This window comes from Peromyscus californicus, unplaced genomic scaffold (assembly GCF_007827085.1).
Source record: "Peromyscus californicus insignis strain IS unplaced genomic scaffold, ASM782708v3 Scaffold_4__1_contigs__length_199733344, whole genome shotgun sequence".
NCBI lineage: Eukaryota > Metazoa > Chordata > Mammalia > Rodentia > Cricetidae > Peromyscus > Peromyscus californicus.
This window is the reverse complement of record NW_026294562.1, coordinates 89,301,973-89,314,028: the sequence shown is the minus strand read 5'-3', so window position 1 is coordinate 89,314,028 and position 12,056 is coordinate 89,301,973. Positions and strand designations below refer to the sequence as shown.

Sequence of the window (12,056 nt, the reverse complement as noted above, 5' to 3'; positions counted from 1 at the left end):
ACTCATCTTTTCCTTCTGTGATCAAGCTTTGTGCCCTGATTCTGCTCTAAGTCTTACTTAGGGTATGACTACATGCTGAGTCCTTAGTACTCAAAAATCTCCCAATGTGCCGGTCATCTTGGGAACTCCTAGTCCAATTCTAACTCCTATATCCACTGAGCCTCAGATATTTCCTTCAAAGAATACTATACTGTCACAAGAAAAATTAAAAGACAACCAAGAGAAATCTTTAAAGCCTTGACATTAACCCTTCTTCTAGTGCAAAGCAAACACTTGAAAACCAGCTCATCATCTTATACCCTTCACCCTCTTTTCCACAGCTATACTGACTTTTACTTATTTATGGGCCACTTAGAGTAGAAATGCTATGTGGCCTAAAATAGAAACAGACTTACAGACCAGAAGTTGTACACAGAATTTGCAAATAACTAGTGTAATGGGTTTCAGCTCTGGCTGGAATCTATTTCAGACCAAATGCATGAAGAATTTTCAAGGCTGGAGACACACACAGATACAGACACACACACACACACACACACACACACACACACACACAGTTTGTTTGTTTTTCAAGACAGGGTTTCTCTGTGTAGCCCTGGCTTTTCTGGAACTTGCTTTGTAAACATCCACCTGCACCTTCCTCCCAAGTGCTAAGATTAAAGGTATGAGTGCCTGGCTTGACACATTTATAGTTTGATAAAGTTTTCTTAGTAGCTAGAAGTACAAGTTAGTATGTGTTACACAAACAGGCACTTTATGAACTTAGGATTTAAAAGCTAAAGACTAATGGTTTTCCTCATTTAGGATAGATTTACTAATTATATAAAGTCTAGAAGAGGCAAAACAAAATAAAGTAAGCCAAACTACACTTACACTCCATAAATTCAGACATATGTCTCTCCAGGTAAGTCCGGGCGGATTGAGAACGGGCTCCAATAGACATAGCTCTGCAGTCAAAATAGTTAGCAGATGGACAGGTTTGGAAAATGTGAGGGCCCATGTCCTATAAACAAAAAAACATACTATGAAATTCTTGCCTTTAGCTAACCTAAAAATTTCAAAGTTTCTAGGCTTTAAACATTGTTAGGATATAATTATGATAACTACGATGGTTAATCACTGTCAATCTGACTGGATTTAAATCACCTAGGAGACACATCTCTAAGTTTGTGTGTGAAGGCATTTCTAGATAGTTTTTTTGTTGTTTTCTCAAGACAGGGTTTATCTGTGTAGCCCTGGCTGTTCTGGAAATCATTCTGTAGACCAGGCTGGCACGAACTCAGAGATCTGCTTGCCTTTCTCCATAGTGCTGATATTAAAGGCTTGTGCCACCACGCCCAGAGCCAGACAGGTTTAAATGAAAGGGGAAAACTCACTCTGACAGTGACTAGCACCATCTCATAGGCTTTGTCCTGGCCTTAACTATAGGAGGAAATAAGCTGAATACCAGCATTCACCTCTTCCTGCATTCTAACTGGAATGCAGTGTGACTGGCCAACTCAAGCTCTTCTATGATGAACTTTGGCTCTTCCTTGGGTTGTTTATGTCAGGCATTTTGTCACAGAAACAGAAAGTAACTAATACACGAACAATGCTCTAGGAACTTACATCATAACCAGCAATAAGCAGCCCAACACCATATGGTCTCCGGCCATACCGCTGTGTTGGGATCTGGGTCTCTGAAACTAGTTAAGGAGCCGGTTTCAACATTGTAATAAATTAAAGACTTCCAGCTGCTTCTTTGTTTTTTTTGTTTTTGTTTTTTCCTGAAACAGGGTCTCCATATGTAGCTATTGGCTGTCCTAGAATTCGCTCTGTAGACTAGGCTGGCCTTGAACTCACAGAGATCTGCCTGCCTCTGCCACCTGAGTGCTTGCACCACCACTGCACGGAGACTTCTAGCCTCTTAATTGTTCCACAATCTTTTAAAAGTAAGTAATAGAATAGCATTCCTTTGGCCTAATATATATAAAGTTTGAATTTCCACCAAAGCCAAGCATGAACACCACAAAATGATCTCTTCCTATACAGGGATTCATTTTGGATATAAAGGGCCAGAACTCTGGATAATAACTAGAACCATTCATAAACTTCACTCTTTAAAATTATAATTGAATAGTTCCCTAAAATTGGTCTGTTGTGTCTGGGAACAATCAGCTGTTTATAAAGGCTAGTGAAAGAGTAATCCAGTTCCTCAAACCTTTACAATTTACAATCTGATTTGTTTCATGCTATCACATTCCAATAACTAAGACAAACACTGAGTACCCAAACTCCTTAAGGTTTACATTTATAAATGCCAACATAAAGGATACTGCTTCCAATCAGAGACACAAGGCGAGACACAGGAAGTGGTCTGTCAAATACAAATCTGGAATCCAAACACTCCTGGCGCATAAAATTACTAAGAAAGAAAAAAAACAAAAATTAGTTCATATTACAGAGAATAAATACAACCTAAACATTTAAACAAGGTAGTTTGATTCCATTTTGCTTTCCTGCAAACATTTTCATGGAGTACATCCATAAAAATCAGAAAGATGAGATATGGCCAAAAAGATTCCTTTGAGTATGCACATGTGTGCAAGGGGCTACATGAAGATTTAAAATAAATGACCAAGTGAGGCAAGGCAGCTCATCCCTATAATCAAGCATTTGGAAAGTGAAGGCAAGAATTCTAAAACCAGGTTCTAGTTGTTTTCATACTAACTGAATGTTGGCCTGGTAATAGTTTAGATACTGAGTTAAGTAGCATGTTTGACCACATACCAGACTTCCTATTTTGAGAGCAGAAACACATGTAGTGTCATTCTACTACAACTTAAGAGACTGGCTGAATAATTTGAAAATCTTAACCAATGGTAATATGGTCCTTACTCTCACATTCTTTCCTAATCAAACCCTGATGAACTAAAGAGATTAGCTTTGGCTACTTTCAGTTATCTCCCACTCTTTCTGAAAGTCACTGTGTTAAGTGTTTTACATATCAGGTGACTTATTGGGAAAGATTATTTAAGTAACTAGCTCAATCTCAGATATTAAGTTATAAAGTGAGAATTTAATTGGTATGATCTCAAAGTCCTACCATTTCATTTATGTGCTATTTCTCAACAAGAAATATCTATCTCCTTGGGATAGTCAAAGAAATTTGCCTATTACTCTCTATTTCACACCTTGTGTTATAATAAAATAGTTTTTAAGTTCTCTAAAGACAAAATCTATAACTGAGTCACATTTCTATACCTGTATTATATACTACTGAGCTTTTTGAAAACAAATGTATAATAAATATTCACATAGAGGAGTGTCCAGGGCTTGAAACAATATACGTCACCAACTATCTCATCCAGGGACTTTTCAAAACCATTAGGATGTTTAACACCACTATAAGAATTAGGAAATGGGAATACTTAGTAACACACCCAAATATTACCATTTATAATATTCTAGGGGCTGGAGAGATAGCTCAGCTACTATTTCAGAGGACCCAGATTCAATTCCCAGTATCCACATGGCAGCTTACAACCTCTGTACTCTATAATACCAGGGGAATCTAATGTCCTCTTCTGGCTTCTGAGGGAACTGGGCACACATTGGTACACAAACATACATGCAGACTAAACACCCATATAAATAAAATACATAATTAAAAATTATAATATTCTGGGAAACAACTTCCTACAATATCTTATTGGGGTATTTTCTAGAAAAATACATCATTATGAATCAAAAGAGATATTTAATTTTTCATGGTCATACATACCATAACAGTCTAGCATCAGCAGTCAGACCCGCAATTGAGATACCAATATGGTTGTCAACATGGAGAATTTTCTTCTGGTGAGCTGCAAGTTCTGACTGTGCCCTCTAAATAGAGACACAGTATGATAGATATTTAAGTTTATACCTTTATTATTGATCAGTGAAATTTACATCTGATAGTTCTGTTTCCCAAAGAAGGAATTATCATTTCATTTACCTTCAATGCAACCAACACTGCATGTGTTTTTGACTTTAGACCAACTGTGGCTGAACCTTGTTTAACAGCTTCCATTGCATATTCAATTTGATGAATCCGGCCCTAAAAACAAAAAGAAAAGCACATCTTATAGTCACTTTAGAAGATCATTACAAATTAAAAATTAAAGTTTCCAGATCTCAGGTGAGCATAATTAAATTTCATTTTTAAAACCAATAAACTAATTTCCCCCCTGGCTATCCTGGTACACCCTTAATATACAAAGCTGGCCTCCAGCTCACAGAGATCCCCGTCTCTGCCTCTCGAGTGCGGAGATTAAAGGTGTATGCCTCTACTACCCAACTAATTTCAATTCTAGCTTTAAGTTCAGCCTAAAATTTCATTGTTTTTTAAAGATAAGGTTCTACTAAGCTGCTCAAACTGGCCTCCAACTCCATGATCCTCTGGCTTCAACATCCTGACCAATAAGGATTAAGATATGCACCACCAAGCCCAGTTCATAATCTCACAAGTTTCTGAACCTACTGCAGTCATGAAAAGCCACTTCATAGACATGGCATAAAACATTTTACCTGAGGGCTCCAAACAGTGACATCATTGTCATACTGGTTGCGAAACTGAAAGTGGAAGAAAGACAGATTAATATGAGAACATTACAAACCTCAAATTTTAACCTTTAAGACTTGTGCCTGCATGTGTTTCTGTTCAACAGTTAAAGCCTTTCTGCTAGGGCAACTTTCCTGAAACATTATTACAGCACTCAGTTTGCAGGTCAATTCTACCTTAACCCTGGGCTGTTGGGATGAGTGGACTCAGGTCTTCCTATTCTGCCACTCTCCACAGCACTCCCCTTGGGCAGTCAATTGCTAAAGCATGTATGTACACATCTACTTTTCTTTCTCTCTGCTTTCACCATTCTCTTATACAGGGTTCAAGTAATTTGCCAAAGGCCTTGAAATTGACTCAATTTACATTATGATTAAAGTTATGTCTGGTTTAACTTTGTGCTCTTTTCTTGCACCTTGTCACTGAATGAATTAACATATACACAAAGAGGTGGGCACAAATAGCTACAGTGGCAGAACCACTACAGTTATAATGCCATTACTAGAGCAAGTGTGTGTGCACTTGGGAGAATATTCGTGAGAATGAGAAGATCAAGAGTTCCTATGGCAGGCGCGACAGAAGCAGTTCAAGGGCCCTTACTTTGTGAACCTGATTCCATCACTTCCCTTCTCATTTGTAACTAGGTGACAAAATAAAGTGACCGAATGGAGCTTTTTCCCATAGCACTCTAAGAAGTCGGATAAAGTCAAATGGACCCATGAAGAAGATGGGCATGGTCTAAGGATCTGACTGCGGGTTCAGGTCTGCGCTGGCGGTGCGGGAAGGCCAACTGGACTCCCATCCTCTTCCTCCAATGCAGTCACGAGGGACCACAGGGCCACCTGGAATCCGTCATTGAAGTAAACTGAGGGGCGAGGGTGGCTAGCTGGTCGAGGAAGAAGCGCCTGAACCCCATGTAAAGTAGAGAAGCCGCGCGAAAGGCCGCCCCAGCTACCGACCGCTCCTCGCCGGCCAGGCCGCAGATGCTGAATCACTGCCGGGGCCCGTTCGTGAGCCAAGCTCCCTCTCCCACCGCCCCGCGCCGCGCCACAGGGAACAGAGGCCGATCCCCGACCGCGTCAGCGGACCTCAACCCCAAACCCTCCGAGGACCTGGGGCCCAACACACCATAGCTCCGGCGCGGCGACACTCAGACACAGCAGGAGACCCAGGAGCACGGACCCAACTACGGCTCGGTGATCTTCAGGGAAGCCTGCGGAGTTTTGACGGCCGCAGCGCAGGGAGCACAATCTATCCCAGAGCCACGGATCGGCGTTTAACGCTTCCCCGCCCTCCAGCTCTGGGTGGGCGGGGTCTGGGGCGGTGGAGGAACTGGGATTGGCGGGAAACTCCGGGGCGCTACTGCCTATGCGCAGAGAGAGCCGGGGCGTGGCTACACGTCACGCACGGACTTTCCTTGCATTTTTTTCTCCATGGATTGCAGATTCCCGCCAACTCTCCATCCTCCAGGCAGAACACGGCCGCCCAGCTAGGGGTGATGCGGACGTGCCGCATATCATCTCAGTCACAGTCCACAGTGTGTGTGTGCGTGTGTGTGTGTGTGCGTGTTTGTGTTTCTGGTGTGTCTTTCTGATGTTTGCGTGTGTGATGTGTGTATATATGTATGTGGTGTTTAAGTGTGAGGTGTATATGTGTTTGTGTTCATATTTCTGGCCTTGAGTATCTTGAGAACTTGGAGAGCCCGTCCTTCATGGTTCCATGGTTATATCGCTCATTTTATGATCATTACTTGCTAGTGTCGAACTTTGAACTTCACCAGGGTTCTGTTCTGATATTTGATAATTCGCTGTCCACAACTAAATGCCGTGCCTGGTACATTAGGCCACTAGGGGGAGGGTGCGAGTTTCCTTACGAATTTTTACAGAGCATCTTTTGATTGTCCTCAAATGAAATCGAGACCCCTCTGCGCTCTCTGCCTACCTAACCTCTACATACTGCTTATTCTGTTGAAGAAAGGAGAAGGACCCAGAGTCGGTTAGGGGTCCTTAAAGATCTGAGCTTTGAAGGCGGAGCAACACATCACTGAAATATTCGTGTTCAGAGCAATTAGTATCACATTCTAAATATTTTCATGTATATATATATACATAATATATGTTTTTACATTTATTTATTTTATGTGTCTGTTTTATGTGTGTGTGTGTTCCAGCATACACTTATGTGAAAGTCAAGATAACTTGAAGGAGTTAGTTGTCAACTTATTATGCCTATAAGTAATGACCTATATTATTCTTAGTAGTTTATGGAGGTCTAGTACATGGAAATATAATAATTTGTTATTGGAGCTATTAGGTTATTTTCAAGACTTTGCTGTTATGAAAGTAGTACAGTGAGTATTATACATGAATACCTTTTGTGTACTTGATGAATTTATAAAACTCGTGAGGTCAAAGGGAAGACATGTCTACAACTATAATAAGTGTATGTTAATTATAAGGTTTAATATCAATTTGTACTCTGTGGTGCCTGACAGGCCACTTTGTATATACCTTCACCAGCACTGGATATTGTTTATTCCTTTTATGTTATCAAGTTGATGAGCAGAAAAAGATAAAAGCCTCTAATATGAGTTTACTTTGTCTTTTATTTACTAGTGAAAATCTTTTCCTGTGTGTCTTGGCTGAAGTTGTTACTTTAATGATTCACCCTTCCCTTTGCTTGCATTGTTTCCCATTAACTTGTAGTCATGGCAGTGCCACTGTGTTCCTACTAAAGAAAGATCTTGGGCCTGGAGAGATGGCTCAGAGAGGTTAAGAGCACTGGCTGCTCTTGCAGAGGTCCTGAGTTCAATTCCCAGCAACCACATGGTGGCTCACAACTATCTATAATGAAATATGGTACCCTCTTCTGGTGCGCAGATATACATGCAGGCAGAACAGTGTATACATAATAAATAAATAAATAAATAAATAAATAAATAAATAAATAAATATTTTTTTTAAAAAAGAAAGATCTTTCTGGATACAACAAAAAGAAAAACCTCTGACACTAGCACGCATAAAAACTGGTGTGTGTGTGTGTGTGTGCATGTGTGTTTATTGTAAATGTATAACAGGAAACCATATAAACATTCAAGTCAGGGATTTTGTTTTTTTGTTTTTTATTTTTTTATTTGTAGCTCCTGTCTGGCCTGGAACTCACTCTGAGTATCAGGCTGGCTTAGAATCAGAAATCCACCTGCCTCTGCTTCCCAAGTGCTGGGATCAAAGGTGTGCACCACTATGCCTAGCTAGGATAGGATGTTTTAACTTAAAATTTTCTTTTGAGACAAGACCTTACCATTTAGCTCTGGCTGTCCTGGAACTTGCTATGTGGACCAGGCTGGCCTCTAACTCAAATCCAGTTGCCTCTGCCTCTAGAGTGCTAGGATTAAAAGCAACTGGCCAACTTTTAAGTTTTTTACTGAAGCATTCATAGTATCTGGAACAAAGCCTGGGATATCATATAGTGTTCACTAAATCTTGATTAAATGAATGAAAAGTAATAGACCTATCATTCAGAGAAATGCCCTTTTGATATTTATCTTCTCAGCAAATGTCCTTTTGATTTTTACCTTCATAGCAAATAATACAATATTTTTCTTTATTCACAAAGCTCCATTTATAGACCAAGAGAAAAGGCATGTAGTTTTGGTTCTCCCTCTTTCTGTCTCTGTTTCTCTCCTCAAGGTCCTAAAGCACATGTTATAGTTCTTCTATGCCTGTTTTTGAGGATTTGGTTAATGATGCTGAAAAAATCCATCAATAAAGACTTGTGGGAACACCAGCTCAGGAACCCACTGATGCTTTAAAGTTGCTAGTAAGCAATGCTAAGCTTTTCACTCTTATTTAAGTCATTTTTTTATGTGTGGGTGTTTTGCCTGCATGTATGTCTGTGTACCATGTACATATAGTGTTGGTGGAGGCCAGAAGAGGGCTTCAGATCCCCTGTGATTGGAGTTAACAAAGGATTATAAGCCTCCATGTGGGTGGAGAAATCCAGCCTGGGTTTCTGGGTCCTCTGGAAGAGCAGTCAATGCTCTTAACTGCTGAGCTGTCTCTCCAGCCCAATGCTGGGCTTTTAAAGAACAGCTTTTTTGTTTGTTTTTTGTTTTTTCCAGACAGGGTCTCTGCATAGCCCTGGCTGTCCTGGAACTCACCCTGTAGACCACGCTGACTTCAAACTCGCAGAGATCCACCTGCCTCTGTGTGGTTGATATATTGTGTATCCTAATAAACTTATCTGAGGGTCAGAGAACAGAACAGCCACCAGATTAGATATAGAGGCCAGAAAATGGTGGCACACACACCTTTAATCCTAGCATTCTGGAGACAGATCCTCTCTGTGATTTCAAGGTCACACTGGAAACAGAGCCAGGCATGGTGGCACACATCTTTAATCCCAGGACTTGAGAGCTCATGTGTTGCTTGGTAAAGACACATGCCTCTGCCTCCAGAGTTTTGTGATTACAGGCGTATGCCCAGTGTCAGCTCATTGTTAATAGCTAGCATCTTCAGGTACATGGCTAGCTTCTTTGTATGGAATTTTTTTTTTAATCCCTCGACATGATCCTTTTCAGTAGCCCAGGATGATTCAAAGAAACACTCACAGAGGAATACTTTGCTTCAGACCTCAGTAACTGTGGACTTTGACCAAACCCCAAACTCATTTTTCAGTGCATCAGCAAAATTCCCACTGGCTCCTTGGCTCCACGAAGGCACAGAGGTTTTGTCCATTCTGTTCACCAGTTTTTTTTTTTATACAAGCTAGAACAGTGACAATGCGTGATAAAGTTATATGAGTACTGACTGAATGAACCCCTCAGTGGGAGCCAGGCACCGGTCCACTGTGGCCTCTGACTCTATGGTTATATTAGCAAAATTACACCAAATCCTTGAAGTTTCTTTCCCTAGGAATAGCCAAGGAGAATGCTATTTACTCACGATGCACCAAAAATTGCTCAAAAAATCTTCTAAACTCAGAAATTTCCCCCAACTTGGAAGTGAGTAGATAGTCAAGAGCTGCAAAAGGCGGGCCCCCCCCCCTTTTACTGAGGAGTTCTACTTTTGGGGGTTTTCCATTTTATGGTGGAATCGCTGGCATGTTACTTACTTGGAGACTCAGCCAAAATCAAGACAGAGTCCCATTTTACCACTCACATAATACTTACCTTCACTTACTTGTTTACATATTGTCTCTCTCTATTAAGCCTTAAGCCCCTGGAAGACAAGAAGTATGCCATGTTTCCCACTGCACATATACCAAACGTGTCAAACAAGCTCAGCGCTCAATGAGATGTAGTTAGAAGAGTCAGCAGTAACTGGGAGGTGGCTCAGCAGGTGAAGGGCCTTAGGACCTACATGTGGCAAGAGAGAACTGGCTCCTGCAGAGTCTTGAACTTCCACATGCATGTGTGTGTGCACATACACACAAAACAAATAGAGACAGCCAGCCAGACGTAGCTGATATCCCCAGACAGGTGCCATGGCCCCCTTTTGCTCCCCACAGCCCTAACACTAAATAGGAGGATTTGACTGATGACGTCTCTTGATCTTTAGCCAGGAACTGAAAAGTTGATCAACAAAGACATTGTAGGACAACCAAACCAGCAGAGCACTGTTTCTTTAAAGCCATTAGTAAGCAATGCCAGACTCTTTTAGAACTGGGTAAGAGTAATTCCTAGGCCTGAAGAGATGGCTCGGCAGTTAAGGTACTTGCTGCTCTTGCAGAGGACCTGGGTTCAGCTCCTAGTACCCAACAGCCTACAACTTCATTTCCTAGGAATCCAATGCCCTCTTCTGGCCTCCACAGGCATCTCAACCAATAACTATAACTCTGGGTCCATATACAGTGTTATTTTACATTTTCACCAGGGGGCAGGAGGCATATGATTCTCTTTCTCGTGTGAAAAAATATTCTGTTAAAGTGAAGTTTTATGTTATACCTAGAAATGTATTTCACATTTCAAGTTTGTTTATTTGAGCTTACAGTCCAGAGAATCTATAATGGCCAGATTATGAAGCTGAGAGATTACATCTTCTCAACCACATGCAAAAACCAGAGAGTGAACTGGCTATAAAGGTCATCTCCTCCAACAAGGCTCTACTCCTAAAAGCTCCATAACCTCTCCTCAAAATACCACCAACTAAGAAACAAGTGTTTGGATATGTGAGTCTGTGGGGGACATTTTTCATTCAAACTACCACAGTAACTTATTAGCATGTATAGTGAACGAACATACACCAGTGGACAAAATCCAGATAGACTGACAGCACTTCTTATGATCATTGTGACAATTAGGGGAATTTCTCATGTAAAGTGCTTAGGTTACTGCTCGGCATGTGATAAGTAGTCCCTAAGTGCTAGCTGTCATCATCATTGCTTTGAGAATCCAGTTATCTTCCGAAAGCTGCTGTTGCTGGAGTGATCATTCCTACTGGGACCATCATAGCAGTAGTAATGCTTACTGTTTAGCTAACTCAAGAGCAGCAAACTGGAAGTGTACAGTGAGCTGCCCCCCTCCACTCTCATTTCTCAAGTAACCCTTTTAGCAGAAAACCTAGCTTTTGAAGTCTTCCTAATTTTTTTTTCTGAGACACGGTGTTTTAGTTAGGGTTTTATTGCCGAGACACCACGACTACAGTAATTCTTACAAAGGAAAGTATTTAACTAGGGCTGGCTTACAGTTCAGAGGTTTCATCCATTATCATCATGGCAAGAAGCATGGCAGTGTGCAGGCAGACATGGTGCTGGAAAAGGAGCTGAGAGCTCTACATCTTGATCTGCAGGCCCAGAAGACTATGACACGAGGCCTAGCTTGAGCATATAAGACCTCAAAGCCCACCTCCACAGTGATACACTTCCTCCAACAAGGCCACACTTACTCCAAGGCCACACCTCCTAATAGTGCCACTCCCTGTGGGCTAAGCATTCAAACACTTGAGTGTATGGGGGCTGTTCCTATTCAGACCACCACACATAGTCTTAGTGTGTATCCTTGGCTGGTCTGGCTGGGGCTTGCTATGTAGACCAGGCTGGCCTTGAACTCAGAGATCCACCTGCTTCTGTCTTTTGAGTGCTAGGATTAAAGGCATATGCAACCATGCCTAGCCCTAAATATTTATTTTAACTTATTCTTTTTTTGTCAATTTTACCCATTTTGTTTGGTTACCAAGGTTGGTGAAGCACAGTAATATAGTACCCTTTGAAAGACTTTGACAGGCAGGGTGCCTGACAAAAGAAAAAACCATTTAGTAGGGTTTGAAGTACAGACACCTGGGGCTGGGAGGTGGCTCGGGTGGGTGCAGTGGTGCCCACATTAGGTGAAATGGGAGACAGAGACAGGAGACTACTCCAGGTCCAGCTAGCCTGGTGTCTGCAGCAGTGAACAACAAAAAACCTAGACTCAAGCAAGGTGGACTGTGAGGACCAACACCTGAGGTTGTTCTCTGACCTCCACAGGCACGCCATG

The 12,056-nt window shown here is 41.4% G+C and overlaps 1 protein-coding gene across 3 annotated transcripts in view; it reads right to left on the bottom strand.

Moving 5' to 3' along the window:
- Psma1 (proteasome 20S subunit alpha 1) overlaps window positions 1-12,056 on the bottom strand; it is a 135,028-nt gene that overhangs the window by 6,580 nt on the left and 116,392 nt on the right. For 2 of the 3 annotated variants that reach the window (XM_052714507.1, XM_052714508.1), the window contains 6 exons: window positions 4,552-4,596; window positions 3,980-4,081; window positions 3,764-3,867; window positions 2,316-2,404; window positions 1,609-1,679; window positions 874-1,003 (listed from right to left, as the gene is read on the bottom strand). In XM_052714507.1, the coding sequence (XP_052570467.1) occupies window positions 874-1,003; window positions 1,609-1,679; window positions 2,316-2,404; window positions 3,764-3,867; window positions 3,980-4,081; window positions 4,552-4,596 (541 nt within the window). Of the gene's footprint in view, window positions 1-873; window positions 1,004-1,608; window positions 1,680-2,315; window positions 2,405-3,763; window positions 3,868-3,979; window positions 4,082-4,551; window positions 4,597-5,713; window positions 5,840-12,056 lie in introns of those variants that run through there. The other variant, XM_052714509.1, reaches the window with a different exon arrangement.